General features: G+C 41.2%; 1 protein-coding gene across 2 annotated transcripts in view; it reads left to right on the top strand.

Annotated features, from left to right (window-relative positions):
• The window catches only part of Armc4 (armadillo repeat containing 4), a 194,176-nt gene that overhangs the window by 52,036 nt on the left and 120,422 nt on the right, over positions 1-21,718 (top strand). For both annotated transcript variants that reach the window (XM_021150551.2, XM_021150552.1), the window contains 4 exons: positions 14,649-14,795; positions 15,606-15,815; positions 20,342-20,584; positions 21,294-21,404. In XM_021150551.2, coding sequence (XP_021006210.1) covers positions 14,649-14,795; positions 15,606-15,815; positions 20,342-20,584; positions 21,294-21,404 — 711 coding nt within the window. The remainder of the gene's footprint in view (positions 1-14,648; positions 14,796-15,605; positions 15,816-20,341; positions 20,585-21,293; positions 21,405-21,718) is intronic.

Genomic DNA, 21,718 nt, shown 5'->3' with positions numbered 1-21,718 from the left:
ATATTGTGTGAGTTCCTTTGTGATTGTGTTACCTCACTCAAGATGATGCCCTCCAGGTCCATCCATTTGGCTAGGAATTTCATAAATTCATTCTTTAAGGGAATTATTTATGTGCTTCTTAAAGTCCTCTATCATCATCATGAGAAGTGATTTTATATTCTAGTCTTGCTTTTTTGGTGTGATGGTGTATCCAGGACTTGTTATGGTGGGAGAATTGGTTCTGATGATGCCAAGTAAGCTTGGCTTCTGTTACTTATGTTCTTCAGCTTGCCACCTACCATCTGAATATCTGTACTGCTACCTGCCCTTGCTATCTGACTGGTGCCTGTCCTTCCTGTAATCCTGGTTGTGTCAGAACTCCTCAGAGTTCAGCTGTCTCTGTGATCCTGTGATTCCAGGATCCTGTGATTCTGAGATTTTGGGTGTGTCAGAGTTCCTGGGAGTTAAGCTGCTTCTAGGACCCCGAGATCATGGTGTGACCAAGCTTCTGGAATCCTGGGATCCTGGGATCCTATGATCCTGGCTGTGTTAGAGCACCTGGGATTTGAGCCTCCTCTGAGTGCTGTGGGAGTGGCTGCAGAGTTTATGCCCAAGGCAACTGGAGCAGACAGGAAGGAATCTTGAGCTACTGTTCCAGCAGTGTTCCTGCCTCCCTGTATCCTGCTGGTTCCAGTTGCTCCTGGTGGTGTTGAAACAGATGTTGTGTCCTACTATCCCCTGATCCTGATCCTAAGATTCTGGGTGTGCTAGTGTGCCTGGGAGTGGAGCCTCTTCTGGGTGCTGTGGGACTGGGTGCAGAGTTTGTACCCAACGTGGCTAACCTTTCTTTTCTCATTTTTATTCGCTTTGAGATTCCATACAAGGTCTTTTGATCATATTCACTCTTCTCCCCAGCCCCTACAGAACAATCCCCTCCTGTTTACCCATGCAGTTTCATGTCCCTTTCCATTACCAATCTCTACAGATTCAGCCCCTCCTATTTACTCAACCAAGTTCATGTCCCTCTCCATTTTTTAGACCCATCAAGTACAGTTTGTACTGTTCACATATTCTTGATGTGTGGCCTTTCACTTGGAGCCTGGCGAACCTACCATGGGCTATACTCTTAAAGACAATGGAATTTTTCTCCCAACATCTATCAGTTGCCACCAGCTCCTTAATCTAGGAGCAGTGTTTTGTGCCACTGTCCCCTCTTCCCTTTCATGTGACTTGAATTTGTATAGGTCTTGTGCATATTGTCACAATTGTTCATATGTGCAGCTGCCCTTCCATGTACAGAAAATACTGTTTACTTGTAGCCATCCGGCTGCCTCTGCACAGAATACTGTAAGAAGGCACAGAGAACACTGTCAGCAAAACACAAGACAATTTCTCAGACCTGGAGAAACATGCCCAGCCAAGCATGAAAAACTTATGGTTTTTCAACTTTAAAAAATAAGCCCAGATCTAACATATTTGGATTTCACTGATGTGTATGGTAGGCAAGTATCTAACTCTTTTTTTACTTTATTTGTTCACACAGACTTTGGCTCATCCACTCTGCCCCCCCTGTGGCCATGTGCCAACACTATAGTCACTGCAGTCACTCCCAAAGGGAGTTTTATCTGCTTTACTTGGCTGTTGCTAGGTTACTTCCATACTGTACAGCTGTGATCTGTTTTAACACTTGCTTGCCTTAAGTATTTAAACACTAAGTTTTGTGTATTTCCATTTCTGATATTTGTTGTCGTTTTGCTATAGAATCACATTGTATAGGTCAGATTGGTCTCAAACCCATGATCCTCCTGTCTCAGCCTCCAGAGTTCAAGGATTACTGGGATTTGCCACCAGGTCTGGCTTCAGATCATCTTTATAGTGAATTAGGAGTCATGTTTTAAGGAAAAAATTGTTTAAGATTTTGGTTGACTTACATGAATTTGTGACTTACTGTTCAGTGAATTAAAATTTTAATAATTGAGTCACTTCATTTAAGCTTGATATGACCCTCTAATTTATTGTCATGTTTGTGTCCTACTATGTTCCCCAGCTTTCTCCTCCCTATACTAGGAAACATTTCTTGTGGATTTATTCATAGATATTTTGTTGTTATTAATATCCATGTGGGGATTATTTTCCTCTTACCCATTTTGGTTTATTATGTTGGGGATATGGATGCAGAATTATTCATTTCAATGTTATCCTTGTATATAGCTACTTTACTGAACTAGTCTAGTAAATATTGTAACTGTTGAGATCATTCTCTTATAGCTTTTTAGGAAGGTAGTTACATTTGCTACAGTTGTTTTCCATGTTGTGGTCAGTAACCTGTCAAATTGTTAGTAATGTGGAAATTGTCAATTTCCATAAATGTCCCACAACTATTTTAAAGCAATACATGTAGTATCCTTGCATTGCTGTTTACCCACTGTAAGCAAAAATTTTAGTAAGCTTCTGCAATGATAGCTTGAATCCAATTTTCATTGAACACACACACATGCACACACACACACACACACACACACACCACACCACACCACACCACATCACACACTTTTCTTTTTCCTTTTAAAAAAACAAACACTATTTTCTCTTTTTCCTTGGGGCTCTGTCCAGTCTTAGGTTTATGAGTGCTGACTCATCAGCATAAAATAGATTTGCAAATAAACAGAAGGCCAAGCAAGGGATTTTACTGCTTTGACTCACTTGGTCATTTGCCAGTCCTTTGAATACCTTTTGCTATTTCTGATCCTGGGCAATGTCTCCAAGTTCTGCTGGGCACTGGGCCCTCTGTCATCATTAACAAGCAGACACTGAAAGGGCTTCACTCTTTTGATTTCTGAGTGGTATGTTTAAAGGGAAAATGCTGAGACTATCTAGGGCCAGTTGCATGTGCTGTGATAGCTATATTGCTACTTTAGCAGATAGCCTTCGGCTTCTTAATTGCAGGTGGTGGGGGATGGAACAAAGAGGCCTCTGGGTGGGATCATGCCTCTGTTTTCCTCACATCTCACTGGGTGAGGGCTCTCTGACAATAGGTGCCACTGAGGACCCTGCTTGTGTGTTGCCCTCTGGTGTTTGACCCTATAGTATCCTTTCCCAAACAAAGGAAAATGCCGCAAACTCATTTCTAAGACCCCTGCTGGGTCACCACAGCCTCCCGTTCTCATTTCCCTCTTTTCTTTGGAACTTTGCAGTAAGCCAGATGTTTCTGCAGGTTCACACTTAACTCTTCCAGTTGGGAACTCCTACAGCTGGGGTGATCTTTTAGAAATGTCATTGGCTCCTGCTGGCCAATCTTGAAATAAAGATTATAAAATCCATCCAGCTCTGGTAGCACATACCATTTAGCCATATAGCCACCATATAGTAGATGCATGAGGACCAGGAGTTGAAGGCTATCTTTGTTTAGTGAGTTGAAGTCCAGCCTGGGCTACAGGGGAAGACCATGTCTCAAATTATTAAAGATTAAAACTTTCAGCTTGGCCCCTGGACAGGAGCTTTTCTAGGCCACTTGGGTTCTTGGCTCATCATGTCCCACACTGTCACTCAGGACTAGTCCACATTGACTGTAAGAGCTCTTAACCAGGCCATGTTCCACATCATACATGGCTTCTGCATGCATAACATGTCTGCTCCTCTGCTACCAGGGAAAGTTCTTGCTTTCCACGCAGATTTCATTTCATACATTCTTCCTTTATGGAAGGATGGCCTAGGTTCATCTGTGCTGCCTGAGCCTCTGCCCTGTGATACTTTTCAGACAGAATTTCATTCATTTTAAATGTACAGAGTTCTCTGAGATTTGTAGACATTGGGTTTGTTTAATTTCAAGGTGTGATTATTACTTGCAAACTTTTATAATAACATTTTTTTCATTCATGTGGGGATTAGAAAGTAAAATTCTTTTTCTTGCATATAAGGGGCTCCCTATATCCCAGGAAGGCCAGGATCATGTCTGGTGTTGTTTCCTGGCATTTAGTGTTTGTCATTGAGCTGAACAAATAGTGAGCATGCCAATCAAATACTACAACCATCTGAGGCATATTGAAAATATCCATCTCAACACACCCAAAGTTTCTTTCTTCTTCATACACAGTGACAGGAAGCATTATACCGTACTGCAGATAGTATATTTCCTTATTTCAAAGATTTTATGGTTTAGAAAAATATCTTTATTCCATTCTGCCACTCAAAAAGAAACGTTGAGCTGAGTGATGATGGCTCAGTGAAAGGAAAGCACTTGCTATGCATGCATAAAGCCAAGAGACAGGATTGATAGGATTTATGTGAATGCCAAACAAATTTGGAGATCTGTCTAAACTAGTATCTGGGAGGTGGAGTCAGGTGATCCCTAGAGCCAGAGTATGTGAACTGGCATGACCAGGTATAAGACCTCGATTCAGTATATGTAAGATGAAGGGGAGACTGAGGAAGATACACCTCAGTATCTACAAGCATGTGAACATCCATACACATGCACAAAAGAAATGTTATAGAAAGAATCAACTCAACTAAGCTTTTACTGTAGACCAACAACTACTTTATCACTGTAAAGGAATAAAAGCAATTCTTTTTATTTCTTTAATACATGTGAAAACCCACTATGACTTGCTTGGAAGTTCTCATGACTATGATGTAACATTAATCCCACTGAAACATGGGCTGAAATTGTATCTATAGTATATGCTTAGTATAAGTGGGGCCCTGTCAATCCTCACCATCAGAAATAAAAAAACAATAATATTTAAATAAAATTATATTTAGTAAAAGCAAAAAGAGGTTAAGAAGGTGCATAAAAGAATGGTATTTACTTCAGCTCTGCATGTTGTAACCTGATTGTGACAGTGGACAGACACCTGGTTGAAGAAAGAAATTTGAACTGCAGGAAATAGAGACTGGAGACGCCTCAGCAGGAGCCAAGCTGGAGACAAACCAGCAAAAGAATTGCATTCATTTCAGAAATGGAAAAGTTTATGGGATACATTTCTGCAAACCCTTCAGAAGCTAGTAAACTATGTTTTACTATGTTTTCTCCAGCTTTTAAAACTCCACAGATGCAAAAGTGTGTGATAAAATGTGAAAATACTTATTGGCAACTAATTGTTTGCATCAGGTTTAATTGTAAGGAGACAGCTGTGTGAGTTCTGTGGGCCAGATATTCATGGATCTGGACAAAGCAGAGTAGGCACTTGAGGTCCTTTATAAAGATTCTACTTAGAAGAATGGTGACAGCCAACATTTGTGGCTCTGTATGTTGGCTACTTTGGCTCCCATCTTCTGGTATTCGTTCTGAAAGATTTATAATCCTTCTGGGAGTGTGGTCAGTGACAAGAGTCTAAGGAAATCCCGAAATGTGGAAAAACTAACTTTTCTTAATATAAAACTGTTCTAAAAAAAAATCCCCCAAGCCTATGAATATGTTTCCAGATTTTCAGAAGAAAAAAAAAAGCTGATTTACAGAATATTTTTCAATAAGGCTCTAACTTCACACCAATAAATCTGAATCTTTTCTTTGATTCTGACAGTGGTCTGGAGGTAGATAATTCAAAAAAAATATATAAGATCGCACCTCATAGGTACTTCCTATGATAAATGGCTTTTAAAACTATGTATGCTGCCAATTGTAGTGTGTGACCTAAAACTCAAAAGTGGAGAAGATAAAAGGAGACAGTAAGGGAATTCGACAAAATACACAAAGGCTGCACAGAATGTGAACCTGAAAATTCCACTAAAGAAAAGAAAAACAGCAGTTCTTCAGAAGAATCTGGATTATGTGCAACCAGAATGTCCTAACAGTACAGTCTGGGTCCTTGCAGATGTCCTGGCAGTGAAGGAGGCTGCAGGTCCTGTCTCATGTTAATGTCCCTCCTGTAGTCATACCAGTCCAAACTGTCCCCAAAGGCCTCACTCCACCTGCAGCTCTTGGTTTGAATTTCCAAACCCTCAACAGAAGAAGCTCAGGAGCCTTCGCTGCCCTCCTGGGACCTCCGGATGCCTCTCCCCTTTTGTCTGTCATTTTGTTTCCTTTACCTGATGATGGACTGGATGGCATGCATACTCCTCTTGGTGGTTACTGCTTTTATTCTGCCTTTCTTTTCTAGATGGAGAGTAGAAATCAGTAATACCTGAGAGTATCAAATACCGGCGTTACTAACCCAATGATAAGAAGAGGATTTAGTATTTTGCACTTTAAAGCCAGCTGTGGGTAAATGGTGGCTACATTTTTCTTCAGTCAGAAGGAAGAGACATGAAGCTGTAAAACATACTTTACATGTAGGTAGTGAATTGCTCTTTATACAAGGATGTCTGGATTACCCCAAGGGAAGAAAGATGGCCAGCAGCAGTGACGTCACCACCCGTTAGTCTTTAAGAAGCACAGGGCATTTTCTTAGAACAAATAAGAAAGCAGGAATCTAAACCTTGCCCTCTTGGCTTTTAATGTACACCATTACACAATTCCCTCTTGGTATCTTGCCTTAAGAGTGGTAAGTCATGGGAATTTCACAGCGAGGAATTGTCCGTTCCGTGAGTGGGATATGAAAAGGAAGCTTACTCTTCGCTGTTTCTATCCTGTGTGGCCTTTACGTACCATTCATTATATAAACGTGTTTCTTTGAATGCTAATTTGTTTGTTTGTTTGTTTTTGTTTTTTAGAGACAGGGTTTCTCTGTGTAGTCCTGGCTGTCCTGGAACTCACTCTGTAGACCAGGCTGGCCTCTAACTCAGAAATCCGCCTGCCTCTGCCTCCCAAGTGTTGGGATTAAAGGCGTGCGCCACCACCGTGAATGCTAATTTTTATATTCAAATGTCAAAATATAGATAGGTAGAAAATATAAGTACTTCATGAATATGCTTTTAAGTGTAAATATACAACATTTATATTCTATGTTTTCTACATCTGTAAGTCTGGTTTTTGACACCTTGACACAATATAGGGACTTATTAAAGAAAAGACATGTATTCCTATCATCTAGTACCAGGTATTGGCATCTAGCAATGGATTTTTGCTGTATCTTTTGGTCAAAGGACACCAGTTTATAGAGAGGCCATAAACATGCTAACTAGTCCACTCTGCAGGACATTTATTCCCTTCATGGAAGCAAGGTCCTCCTTACCTCATTCAAATCTCAGGTGTTCTTTTTTTAATTGTGAAGGAGGGCAATTTGCTGATGCCCTGCACCTGTGATGAGTCTCATTTTATTTTTTAAAATTTTTATTAGATATTTTCTTCATTTACATTTCAAATGCTATCCCGAAAGCCCCGAATACACTGCCCCTGCCCTGCTCCCCTACCTACCCACTCCCACTTCTTGGCCCTGGCGTTCCCCTGTACTGGGGCATAAAAAGTTTGCAAGACCAAGGGGCCTCTCTTCCCAATGATGACCAACTAGGCCATCTTCGGCTAAAAATGCAGCTAGAGACACGAGCTCTGGGGGTACTGGTTAGTTCATATTGTTGCCCCATCCATAGGGTTGCAGACCCCTTCAGCTCCTTGGTTACTTTCTCTAGCTCTCCTCCATCTCTAGCTCTCCTCCATGGCACTATGTTCCATCCTATAGATGACTGTGAGCATCCACTTCTGTATTTGCCAGGCACTGGCATGGCCTCACAAGAGAAAGCTATATCAGTGTCCTTTCAGCAAAATCTTGCTGGGGTATGCAATAGTGTCTGCAATGGTGGCTGATTATGATATGGATCCCAGGTGGGGTAGTCTCTGGATGGTCTATCCTTTTGTCTTAGCTCCAAAATTTGTCTCCAACTACTTCCATGGGTATTTTGACCCCTATTCTAAGGAGGAATGAACTATAAACACTTTGGTGTTCCTTCTTCCTGATTTTCTTGTGTCTTGCAAATTGTATCTTCTAAGTTTCTGGGTTAATATCCACTTATCAGTGAGTGCATATCAAGTGACTTCTCTTGTGATTTGGTTACGTCACTCAGAATGATATCCTCCAGATACGTCCATTTGCCCAAGAATTTTATAAATTCATTGTTTTTAATAGCTGAGTAGTACTCCATTGTGTAAATGTACTACATTTTCTGTATCCATTCTTCTGTTGAGGGACATCTGGGTTCTTTCCAGCTTCTGGCTATTATAAATAAGGCTGCTATGAACATAGTGGAGCATGTGTCCTTCTTACCAGTTGGAACATTTTCTGGATATGTGCCCAGGAGAGGTATTGGTGGATCTTCCAGTAGTACTATGTCCAATTTTCTCAGGAACTGCAAGACTGACTTCTAGAGTGGTAGTACAAGTTTTCAAACCCACCAGCAATGGAGGAGTATACCTCTTTCTCCACATCCTAGCCAGCATCTGCTGTCACCTGAATGTTTGATCTTAGCCATTCTGACTGGTGTGAGGTTGAATCTCAGGGTTGTTTTGATTTGCATTTCCCTAATGATTAAGGATGTTGAATATTTTTCTCAAGTGCTTCTCAGCCGTTTGGCATTTTTCAGTTGAGAATTCTTTGTTTAGCTCTGTACCCCATTTTTAATGGGGTTATTTGAATTTCTGGAGTCCTGCTTGTGGACGTTGTACATCGTGGTGCGGAGCCTAGTGCGCACCACGATGTACAACGTCCACAAGCAGTCATGCCAATCCATGAGCATGGGAGATCTTTCCATCATCTGAGATCTTCAATTTATTTCTTCAGAGACTTGCAGTCCTTATCATACAGATCTTTCACTTCCTTAGTTAGTCTCACCAAGGCATTTTATATTATTTGTGACTATTGTGAAGGGTGTTGTTTCCCTAATTTCTTTCTCAGCCTATTTATCCTTTGTGTAGAGAAAGGCCACTGATTTGTTTGAGTTAATTTTATATCCAGCTACTTCACCGAAGCTGTTTATCAGGTTTAGGAGTTCTCTGGTGGAATTTTTAGGGTCACTTATATATACTATCATATCATCTGCAAATAGTGATATTTTGACTTCTTCCTTTCCAATTTGTATCCCCTTCATCTCATTTGTTGTCGAATTGTTCTGGCTTGAACTTCATGTACTATATTGAATAGGTAGGGAGAAAGTGGGCAGTTTGTTTAGTCCCTGATTTTAGTGTGATTGCTTTGAGTTTCTGTCCATTTAGTTTGATGTTGGCTACTGGTTCTACTTTATATTGCTTTTACTATGGTTAGATATGGGCCTTGAATTCCTGATCTTTCCAAGACTTTTATCATGAAAAGGTGTTGGATTTTGTCAAATACTTTCTCAGCATCTAATGAGATGATCATGTGATTTTTGACTTTGAGTTTGCTTTTATAGGGGATTAAATTGATATATTCCCATATATTAAACCATCTTTGCATCCCTGGGATGAAGCCTACTTGGTCATGATGGATGATGGTTGTGATGTGTTCTTGGATTCGGTTTGTGAGGGTTTTATTATTTTTGTATCGATACTCATAAGGGAAATTGGTCTGAAGTTCTCTTTTTTGTTGGATCTTTGTGTGGCTTAGGTATCAGAGTAATTGTGGCTTCATAGAGTGAATTGGGTAGAGTACCTTCTGTTTCTATTTTGTGGAATAGTTTGAGGAGAGTTGGAATTAGTTCTTCTTTGAAGGTCTGATAGAACTCTGCACTACACCCATCTGGTCCTGGGCCTTTTTTTGATTGGGAGACTATTCATGACTGCTTCTATTTCTTTAGGGGAAATGGGAATGTTAAGATCATTAATCTGATCCTGATTTAACTTTGGTACCTTGTATCTGTCTAGGAAATTGTCCATTTCATCCAGGGTTTCCAGGTTTGTTGAGTATAGCCTTTTGTAGTAGGATCTGATGATCTTTTGGATTTCCTCAGGTTCTGTTGTTATGTCTCCTTTTTCATTTCTGATTTTCTTAATTAGTATATTGTCCCAGTGCCCCAGTGCCCTCTAGTTACTCTGGCTAAGGGTTTATCTATCTTCTTGATTTTCTCAAAGAACCAGCTCCTCGTTTGTTTGATTCTTTGAATAGTTCTTTTTTTTTCCATTTGGTTAATTTCTGCCCTAAGTTTGATAATTTCCTGCAGTTTCCTCCTCTTGGTTGAATTTGATTCCTTTCATTCTAGAGCTTCTAGGTGTGCTGTCAGGCTGCTAATGTATGCTCTCTCTAGTTTCTTTTTGGAGGTACTCAGGGGTATGAGTTTTCCTCTAAGGACTGCTTTCATTGTGTCCCATAAGTGTAGGTATGTTGTGGCTTCATTTTCATTAAACTCTAAAAAGTCTTTAATTTCTTTCTTTATTTCATCCTTGACCAAGGTATCATTGAGCAGAGTGTTCTTCAGTTTCCACGTGAATGTTGGCTTTTTATTATTTATGCTGTTATTGAAGATCAGCCTTGGTCCATGGTGATCTGATAGGATGCATAGGATAATTTCAATATTTTTTATCTGTTGAGGCCTGTTTTGTGACCTATTATTTGGTGAATTTTTGAGGAGGTACCATGTGGTGCTAAGAAGAAGGTATATCCTTTTGTTTTAGGTTAAAATGTTCTGTAGATATCTGCTAAATCCATTTGTTTCATAACTTCTGTTAGTTTTACTGTGTCCCTGTTTAGTTTCTGTTTCCACGATCTGTCCATTGATGAAAGTGGTGTGTTGAAGTCTCCCACTATTATTGTGTGAGTTGCAATGTGTGCTTTGAGCTTTACTAACATATCTTTAATGAATGTAGCTGCCCTTGCATTTGGAGCATAGATATTAAGAATTGAGAGTTCATCTTGGTAGATTTTACCTTTGATGAGTATGAAGTGCCTCTCCTTGTCTTTTTTGATAGCTTTGTGTTGGAAGTCAATTTTATTCGATATTAGAATGGCTGCAGATTGTTTCTTCGGACCATTTGCTTGGAAAATTGTTTTCCAGCCTTTTACTCTGAGGTAGTGTCTGTGTTTGTCCCTGGGGTGGGTTTCCTGCTAGCAGAAAATGTTAGGTCCTGTTTGTATAGCCAGTCTATTAGTCTGTCTTTTTAATGGGGATTTGAGTCCATTGATGTTAAGAGCAATTTAAGAAAAGTAATTGTTGCTTCCTGTTATTTTTGTTGTTAAAGTTGGCATTCTGTTCTTGTGGCTGTCTTCTTTTAGGTTTGTTGAAGGATTATTTTCTTGCTTTTTCTAGGGTGTAATTTCCATCTTTTTGTTGGTGATTTTTCTTTTATTATCCTCTGATGGACTAGATTCTTAGAAAGATACTGTGTGAATTTTGTTTTGTCATGGAATACTTTGGTTTCTCCATCTGTTGAGATGGAGAAACACTGAGAGTTTTGTTGGGTATAGTAGCCTTGGCTGACATTTGTGTTCTCTTAGGGCCTGTATAACATCTGTCCAGGATCTTCTGGAGTTCACAGCCTCTGGTGACAAGTCTAGAGTAATTCTACTAGGCCTGTCTTTATATGTTACTTGACCTTTTTCCCTTACTGCTTTAATATTCTGTCTTTATTTAGTGCATTTGTTGTTCTGATTATTATGTGTCAGGAGGAATTTCTTTTCTGGTTCAGTCTATTTGGAGTTCTGTAGGCTTCTTGTATGTTTATTGGCATCTGTTTCTTTAGGTATGGCAAATTTTCTTGAAGATATTTACTGGCCCTTTAAGTTGAAAATCTTCATTCTCATCTACTCCTATCATCCATTGGTTTGATCTTCTCATTGTGTCCTGGATTTCCTGGATGTTTTGAGTTAGGATCTTTTTGCCTTTTGCATTTTGATTGTTGTGTCCATGTTCTCTATGGAATCTTCTGCACCTGAGAGTCTCTCTTCCATTTCTTGTATTCTGTTGCTGATTCTCACATCTATGGTTCTTGATTTCTTTCCTAGGGTTTCTATCTCCAGAGTTGTCTCCCTTTGTGTTTTCTTCATTGTTCTTACTTCCATTTTTAGGTCCTGGATGGTTTTGTTCAATTCCATCACCTGTTTGGTAGTGTTTTCCTGTAACTCTTTAAGGGATTTTTGTGTNTCTTCTTTAAAGACTTCTACCTGTTTAGCAGTGTTTGCCTGTAGTTCTTTAAGGACTTCTACCTGTTTAGCATTGTTCTCCTGTAATTCTTTAAGGGATTTTTGTGCTTCCTCTTTAAAGCCTTCTACCTCTTTAGCCATGTTCTCCTGTATTTCTTTAAGTGAGTTATTAATTTTCTTCTTAAAATCTTCTACCGCCATTATGAGATATGATTTTAAATCCAAGTCTTGCTTTTCAGGTGTGTTGGGGTATCCAGGACTCACTGCAATGGGTGTACTAGGTTCTGATGATTCCCAATGTTCTTGGTTTCTGTAAGTAAGATTCTTATGTTTGCCTTTTGCCATCTGGTAATCTCTGGTGTTAATGTTCTAGCTGTCTCTAGCTGGAGTTTGTTCTTCCTGTGATTCTGTTTTCCTCTGTCAGCACTCCTGGGAGTCCAACTCTCACCTGAGTTCCAGTGGTCAGAGCACTCTCTGCAGGCAAGCTCTCCTCTTGCAGGGCAGGTGTCCAGAAGTCTGGAGCTCTGATCCACCTCTTGAGTCCTCGGGTCAGAGTCCTCCCTGTAGGCTGACTCTTTTCTGGCAAGGAAGGTGCCCAGGGGTCTGGGTCTCAGCTCCACCTCCTGGCTGAGGATGAAGGCCCAACGGGACCCTGTCCAAGAAGCTCTGTTGCTTCTGTTGCCCATGTGCTCTCCAGTGATCACGAGGTCCTGGTTGTGCTAGGGGTCCTGTAGCGTGTAGAGTCCTCTGGGTCCCTTGACGCCCACGGCCGTGTTCACACAGAAGATGGCAGGGCTGGTTGGCTCTGACCAGAAAGAATCCCAGCCTCTAGTTGGGCGGGATCCCTTTTTCCCTGTTCCGGCTGGCACAGGGCCCTCCTCTATTCTTTGGAGCTGATGTTGTTCCACTCACCTGTGATCCCGAGGTCCTGGGTGTGCTAGGAGTCCTGTGGTGTGGAGTGTCCTCTGGGGCTCTTGGTGCCCTTGGTTGGATTCAGGCGAAAGATGGTGAGGTGATCCCGAGGTCCTGCAGCTCGGAGAGGGCCTCTGGCGGGTTCAGGTGGAAAATGGTGGGCAGTAACTTTCTCTGTTGGGCCATTGAGTCACTCACAGCCATGAAGCTTCTTCTGTTTCCTTCTTGGAACACATGACCAAGTCTTACAGAATTAAATTCTTTTCACTCCAGCCCTTTCTGTACCTACTTTAGGTCCTACTGTTCTGCTATTGTCCATGAGGTTTCCCTCTCCCCAGTTTCTCTGTCAGATTTTTTTTTTGTGTGTGTATGTATGCAAAGGAAAAACATGTTTTCCTCTATTGTATCCTGAAAGTCAACATAGAAGACTTTTGTGACTTCAGGGAGCGCGAGTGTTTCCTCCCTACAGGAGACTGCCTCTTCCTGCAGCTGTGAGTGGCACCAATGGAGGCTCTCCAAGGAGGCCTCAAGTTTCTGATGCCCATGATAAGGCCAGCTGTGACTCCTGTTTCTCTCTGGTTATAAGCAGGATTCTCACAACATCCCCATCCAGTTTGTTGAACCTTCTAGAACAGCTCACAGGCCTCAGGAAAACATGCTCCTTGATTTGTTTTATATTGCTGTAGTAAATACCATGACCAAAAGTACCTCAGGGAGGAAACGATTTACAGCTTACAGTCTACTATGATGGGAAATCAAGTCAGGAACTCAAGGTAGGAACTAAAGCAGAAGCCATGGAGGAGTGCTGCTTATTAGCTTCTTAATGGCTTGCTCTACCTACTTCCTTATACAACCCAGGACCAATTGCCCCCCCCCCCACCTGCCAGAGGCCTTTCACATCAACCATCAATCATTAATCAAGAAACACACCCCAGGCATGCCTATAGGCCACTCTGATGGAGGCATTTTCTCAATTAAGGTTTCTACTTCCCAAATGACCCTACCTTGTACAAACTTCATAAAAACTAACCAGCACACAGGTTTTTTTTTACAAAGAATGCTACAAAGCCCATGAGGAGCTTTATTGGGCTGAGGCTTCTTGGCCCTTTCTAGGCATGTTCTTCCCTCCCCAGGAACGCCTTGTTCTTTGATACTTTTTTTTTTTAATGGAGACTTCATATGAAAACGGATGAATTTTTGACCATTAGTGACCAACTTAACCTTCACACCTGCTTTCCTTCCCAAGGCTAACTGGTAAAGTGGCAATTTCCAACCCTGATGGTTACCTTTATCCTTTTAAGGACAGCCAGAATCCTGACCCCAAACAGAGGAGATCAGCCAATCCATTAGCATGCAAAAGACATTTATCACCTTGAAGATTACAAAGATTTAAGAATTATATATCAGTAAACTCAGCAAAGACCAAATGCCCAATCTTAGTAAGAGCAATTTTCAAATGTAGATTGCATTGCTCAATGTAACTAATCAAGAACTCTGGGGGACCATTTTACCATTTCAACATATAACTTCCATCCTTCAGTTGCTCTCTCAAGGTGTGCTTTTGGACTCCATTTAATGCCTTAATACCACCCATTGTTGTAACTGTTTAAAGGAAGCCCACTGTAAATGTTGGTGCTTAATTGGAATAACATTTTATGACACCCACCACAGCTTTTCCATGCTTTTGCTCACCATAATTCATTTAACAAATTATAACCCACTCAGAGAACTTTAAAATTTTTATGTGCCATGTGTGGGGAGACTCGTTTCCTAGCTTGCAGAGAATGTGAATGTGGCCTTATTTAACCTTTATATGGCATTGTGTCTTCTTCCTAGGGGGGGAATCAGACAGCAACGGTGATTGCCTTGTGTTCCATGAGGGATTTCAACCTAGCTCAAGAGACTTGTCAGCTGGCAATTAGAGACGTTGGAGGTCTTGAAGTCTTAATAAATCTGCTTGATACAGATGAAGTCAAATGCAAGGTAAGAACTTTGTCACAATGGTGAGAAGTTGGAAGCTCTGGGTGTCTACTATATCTGTCTGCCTCATTGTCATTCACTGTCACTGCTGATGATCCAGAGGCTGCTCTTCATTTTCTTCCTAATTTATCTGCTTTTTCTTCCTCCTAGCTGCATGTGCTTTTGAAATGAGAAGTGTTTATACACACACACACACACACACACACACACACATATATATATATATATATATATATATATATATATATATAAAAGGAAAAAGGATAAAGGCTGTGTGTAATCTTCAGGGATGGAAACTATTTCTTAAAAACCTTAGCTGGGATGGCTCTTAGGTAGACTTAGGACTCTGGTATAGCTGTCTCGTATGAGGCTATGCCAGTGCCTGGCAAATACAGAAGTGGATGCTCAGAGTCATCTATAAGATGGAACACAGGGCCCCCAATGTAGAAGCTAGAGAAAGCACCCAAGGAGCTGAAGGGGTCTGCAATCCTATAGGTGGAACAATAATATGAACTAACCAGTACCCCCCAGAGCTCTTGTCTCTAGCTGCATATGTAGCATAAAATGGCCTAGTTGGCCATCACTGGGAAGAGAGGTCCCTTAGTATTGCAAACTTTATCTGCCTCAGTACAGGGGAATGCCAGGGCCAAGAGGCAGGAGTGGGTAGGTAGGGGAGCAGGGCTGGAGGAGGGTATAGGGAACTTTCAAGATAGCATTTGAAATTTGAAATGTATATAAAGAAAATATCTAATTAAAAAAGCATAGCACTGGGTATATATTAAACTCTCAATCATCTGTCACTTCCCCCACCAGATTGGTTCATTAAAAATCCTGAAGGAAATCAGTCATAATCCTCAAATCAGACGTAATATTGTTGACCTTGGGGGCCTACCAATTATGGTTAATATACTTGATTCTCCACACAAGAGTCTTAAGTGTTTGTCAGCTGAGACGATAGCAAATGTTGCCAAGTTCAAGAGAGCTCGGCGGGCAGTGAGGCAACACGGAGGCATTACCAAGCTGGTGAGTACCACCATTACCATCTTCAGATACTAGCAGACACCTACAAAGCCCTTCTTTCTGGTCTTATCTGATGCTCTGTGCATCTAGTCATCAGGATGTATGGCTTGAGAATCTTTTTGTTTTGTTTTGTAACATGACTTTAAGAATGATGTAAATATATTTATGTTAGCAAGGGCCAAAAAATGTTGAAACCTCAATTTCTTTTCTTTTTCCCCATTAATTAATTAATTAATTAACTAACATCTGATCACTGCTCCCTCTCTCTTCTCCTCCAAGTCTCACCTTTACGCACCCCATCCCTTCTCCCTTCTCTAAGAAGCAACAGTCCCCCATGGATACCAACCCCTTCTAGCAAATCATGTTGCAATAGGACAAGGTGCATCCTTTCCCAATGAAGCCAGACCAGGCAGCTCCTCTAGGGGAAAGAGATACAAAGGGAGGCAACAGAGTCAGGGTCAGCCTCCATTCCATTTGCTAGGGGACCCACATGCTGCACATCTGCTACATATGTGTTGGGGCCCTAGGTCCAGCCCATGCATGCTCTTTGCTTAGTGGTCCAGTTTCTGGTCTTTGTAGGTCTTCGTAGGTTGACCTTGTAGGTTTTTCTTGTGGAGTCCTTGACCCCCATGGCTCCCTCAATTCTTCCTCACACTCTTCAACAAGACTCCCTGAGCTCTGCCTAATGTTTGGCTATGGGTCTCTGCATCTATTATCATTAGCTGCTGGATGAAGCCTCTCAGAGGACAGTTATGCTAACTAAGCTCCTGTCTTCAAGAATATCAGAGTATCATTAACAGTATCAGGGTTTGGCTCTCTCCTATGAGATGGGTCTAAAACTTGGGTCAGTCATTGGTTGACCATTCCCTCAATCTCTGTTCCATCTTTATCCCTGTACATCTTGTAGGCAGAACAAATTTTGGGTCAAATGCTTTATGAGTGGGTTGATGTCCCCCTCTCTCCACTGGAAGTCTTCCCTGCCCCTATATTTCTGCTGCTATGAATCTCAGGTAGGATTACCTCCATAGATTACTGGGAGGCCTCAGGTCTGACAAGTCCCCTGTGAGCTACATTTCTCAGCCCACAGCTCAGTTTTCAAATAATAGAGAATTTAGAAAATATTGTCACCTATGTCACTGGCTGGAATCCACTGCAAGATCAGAGGAAACAGAAGGTGCTAATTAACCAAAGCATCATCATAGCTCAGTGATAGAATGATGTCCACTATGGGAAAGGACATGGGCTTAATTCCTGGGATGATGGAGAGATTCTGCAGATGTACAAGTGTGTGAGGATAAGAGTGAGCAGAGAATGTGGGAGAGGTGAGAGGAGAAGGAGAAAGGCTACGGTTGTGGTAGAAGGTGGTCTCAGGAGCCCCAGCCTCTGACGTGCTGACTCACACTAGAACTTTCCTGCACTGGCAGTCAAGCTGTATTGTCAGTTAGAAAGCAGAACAGAAAGCAACCTGGGTGTGGATGTTTTTCACCCAGTTAATGTTTGAAAAGTGTCTGTATTCAGCAGCAGCACTGTGGTTTTAGAAGATTGATAACAAAAGGGGAATATATATTGTTTAATAGTATATAAAATCTTAACAATATCAAATTATTGATACTTATGATACAAAAATATAAAGAACAGCTCACACACAGAAATCTATATACACAATTAGAAATGTACACTAGGAATATATGCAAGGAGTTGTTCACAGAGGTATCTTGGAGTGACTGCTCGGTTTTCAGGGGAAAGCTGTAGAAATGAAGAAAAACATGAATTTCCTCTTACATTTTTCAACCTGTCCTCCGTGTATAAGACTTACCTTAGTCATCAGGAAAAATGATTATTTCAGTAACTACTATCAAAAGAAAAAGCATGTGTTCAAACTCTTGTCCCTTCATCAAAGACCTTAGAAAAGTAAGTGCTGGGGACAGGGTGATAGATTAGCTTGTAGCTAAGTAGGAGTGCTTGTCAGCAACCTGGCAACCTGGGTTCAATCCTGGAACAAACATGGTGAAAGGGGAGCTGGTGCTCTCACATGTTGTCCTCTGACCCGCACACATGCACCCCTACACACATGCATTCCCAAACACACATGTGTGTGTGCATACACAGAGGGAGAGAGAGAAAGAGGAAGAAAGAGAGATTGGAGGGCAAGAGAAGAAATGAATTTTAATTAAAACGTTAACAAGTAAATTTAGTGCTGATCTCAGCACCCATGTTAAGCTAGATGAGATCATGTGCATCTGTCATCCTGACACTCATATGGTGAGATCAGATATGAAGAGAGGAAAATCTCCAGAAGCTCTCAGACCAGCTATCTGGTCCACACTGCAGGACACAAGAAACACTGCCTTGAAAAGACAAAAGTGAGAAAAAGTGAGACAAAAGAGATTATCCCCTGACTTTCAAAAATGCATCATGTTACACCCATACAGATGAACACACACACACACCAGATATCACACACGCACCACATCAAACATACATTTAAATCTTGAAAGAAATTCAATAATTATTGTAAGTATAAATTATGAGATAGACTGGTATAGCTGTTCATGAAAATAACTCCTATAAATTATAAGAATAAAAAAATAAGTGCAAAATGGGAGTCTTTGGGTCTTTGACTCTTGCATCACATTTTTGAACCTAGTATTTATCCAATTGCACTAACCTAATAAGATAATGACACTCATTTTATTGTGATTTGAAATAACAGGCAAATTGGGGTATTTAATGAATACATTGGGTCTTGGGTTGAGAATGTGGCAGTGTGTGCAGGATATAGACAGAAATAAATATTCATCTCTACCATGAGGATGCCACAATTGAGTAGTGGTGTCAGACAGAAAGAACATAGCTCTCTAAAGTACTGTGTGCATATTAGGCATCCAGCTGAAGCCAGCCAGTCCTGGGAATGGTAGAAAATAAAGGATGGGGAGGGGTAGTCAGTTCTTCTAGAAGGGGAAAGTCGGGCAAGGCTGGAGGGAGGAGATGCTGCTTTATGGCTTGTGGAAGGTTTTTGGTAGACAGACACACCAGGAAAAGCATTTCAGGAAGATGAGGCAAAGGCTGACATGGAAAGTCTCAAAGTTGCTGTTGGTGTAATGTGGCCAAATCCATAGTAAGATGTCTGGAGTACAGAGATGAAGACAGAAGGGTGGGCTTCTCACCACGGAGCTGCATCCAAAGACTTAGGGGGAGTTAAGAAGTTTGACATTTAGAGGGATAATGAGAATAACTGTTGCAGGGAGGTTTTGTAGACCTGTCTGCCTTGTGGGCAGCCCCACCATCTTAGCCCCACCATCTCTTTCTGTGTGTGATCTCTCTAGTAGTTCACAGTCAAAAGCTGTGGCTATATTCGTTGTCTTCCCACCCTGTACTCCATTGTCTTTTGAGCCATATTTGGAATTGAAATTGAAGGTCAGCTTTAGGTGTGGGATTTCATAAATTTGGCATGGATGTTTGTGACTATAATCATGGGTTTTGGTTAACGAGAAACAGTATATATAATAGTGATCTCTACATCCCAAGATAAAGATAGCCAGCCCAAAAAAAAAATGACAGATAACCTCCTCTGGAGAGTCTGCTTTAGTTCCTCCACAGGGCACTCTGATCTACTACTATGTGCCTTTAAATTGCTTTTCTTTTACGTCTTCAGTGATTTTATCATTAAAAAGAAAAAATGGAATACACTAGCAATTTAGTTTAATGGGTTCTGCTATCATTTGTGCATAGCTGTGCCTTCTTGTCCATGGTTTTGAGAGGCATAAGCCATTGAACTTGCTTTACAAAACTGGACTGGCTTTGGAGAGCCTGCGTTTCTGAAATACTGGCGGTGATAATGTGGGTTTTAGTAGTAATGGTGGTGGTGCTGTGGTATTGTTGCTTGTAAAAAGGTTTTGCCCTACAGCTTATGCTAGTTTCAAAGTTATTAGGCCAGATTAGTTCTCAATCCTGCCTCTGACTCCTGAGTGCTGAGATTATGAGAAAGCAACATTATGCCTGATTTACAAATAATACTATGAATTCTAGTGCTGTACTAAAAATTAATACCTGGAAGTATTTTCTCAAAGGAAGAAAGCATGAGAGCTCACAGACCCAGAGGAAAATGGTATGGGATGAATATTTTGTTTCTTTGTTCTCATTGTCTATACCATAAACATTCTGTTTAAATTAGGTTGACATGTGATGGAGTCTGTTATGGTCGGATGGGTTTTACTCTTGACATAGTTAATTATGGTAGAGTGAGTTATATGTAGAATGGATTCACATTTATTTTAAAGACTTCTATATTTGGGCTGGTGGGATGACTTGGTGGGTCAAGGCACTTGTTGCCAAGCCTGACACCCTGAGTTCAATCTACAAGGAAACATCATGGAAGGAAATAACTGGTTCCTGCAAGGTGTCCATTGACCTGCACACATGTCCATACAGGTACACACATGCACACACATTCAACACACACATAAACAGCCTCAAATAATAAAAATAAAAGTGGAGGCTATGTATATTATATACATCTATTTTCCTAGGTTGCTCTATTGGACTGTGGACAGAATTCAACAGAGCCAACTCAGACAAGCCTGTATGAAACCAGGGATGTAGAAGTGGCTCGATGTGGGGCCTTGGCACTCTGGAGCTGCAGTAAGAGTCACTCGAACAAAGAAGCCATTCGTAAAGCTGGGGGCATCCCCTTACTGGCTCGACTACTGAAGACTTCACATGAAAACATGCTCATTCCAGTGGTGGGGACATTGCAAGAATGTGCATCAGAGGTGCCCAAGCTATTCTAGGTTTTGTTTGTCCTTCCTTCCCTCCTTTTTTCTTCCATCCATGGTTGTTCTGTATGTGCACATGGTTATGAATGTGTACATGTGTGTGCACATGTGTGTGGGCACGTGCATGTGGGTGCACATGCATGTGTGTGCATAATTAAGCCAGAGTCTGATGTTGAGTCTGATGTTGAGTGTCTTACTGGATTGCTCTCCACTTTGTTTTCTGAGGCAGTTTTTTGCTGAACCTGAGGCTTGCTACTTTGGCTTGTCTAGCCAGCTAGCTTGCCCTGGGAATCTCCTGCCCGTGTCTCCCAAGTGCTGAGATTACAGATAGGCCTCTGTGCCCACCTTGTTTTTAATTGGGCACTGGTAATTGGAACTCTGTGCTCATGCTTGTGTACTAAGCACTGAACCCTCCTGCCAGCCTGCTTTTCCTTTTTTTAGTTAACAAAATAATCTTCAAGTTTGCCATGAAAGTTAAGGAACCTTTTCCCCAAATGTCTTTTTTTAAAAGAGAGAATGAAAATCAAATTAATCATCCACTAACTGAATGTGAACTTGTGATATGTTGTTTCCAATGTTGGATAGTTCTTCTGTCATTGAACAGACATGGAATGTTTGGACTTTGGTGTCCAAGCAGTTTGTTTAGGGTGGACATGACTATAGTCACATTATACATTCATAAATATTAATGTTTTTATTTTTCTAGGAAAACTACCGAGCTGCCATCAAGGCAGAAAGGATCATAGAGAACCTCGTGAAGAACCTGAACAGCGAGAATGAGCAGCTCCAGGAGCACTGTGCCATGGCCATCTACCAGGTGGGGCTGGCTTTCTCCAGTGGATCGCTTTGTTCCTGTAGTTAGAGGCAGCGTTTCTAAACACTCAGCCCCCCCGCCCCCCGAAGCTGTGCTAATTCCTGTTCTATGTATACTGTGTATCACATACCTGGTCGAAAAGGGAGAAGAAAGATGGATTTGGGCTCATTGTTACAGACCATTATGGTGAAGTAGTGATTGTAGAGCAGCCTAGTTCACAGTGCAGGGCAAAGTACTAGAGGTTGTTCTAGTTAGTATAGACAAGGAAGGGGAGAGACAGAGAGAAACAGAGAGAGACCGAGAGAGACAGAGAGAGA

This window comes from Mus caroli, chromosome 18, assembly GCF_900094665.2.
Source record: "Mus caroli chromosome 18, CAROLI_EIJ_v1.1, whole genome shotgun sequence".
Classification (NCBI taxonomy): Eukaryota; Metazoa; Chordata; class Mammalia; order Rodentia; family Muridae; genus Mus; species Mus caroli.
The sequence above is the reverse complement of the archived record's forward strand: the minus strand, read 5'-3'. Positions and strand labels throughout refer to the sequence as shown.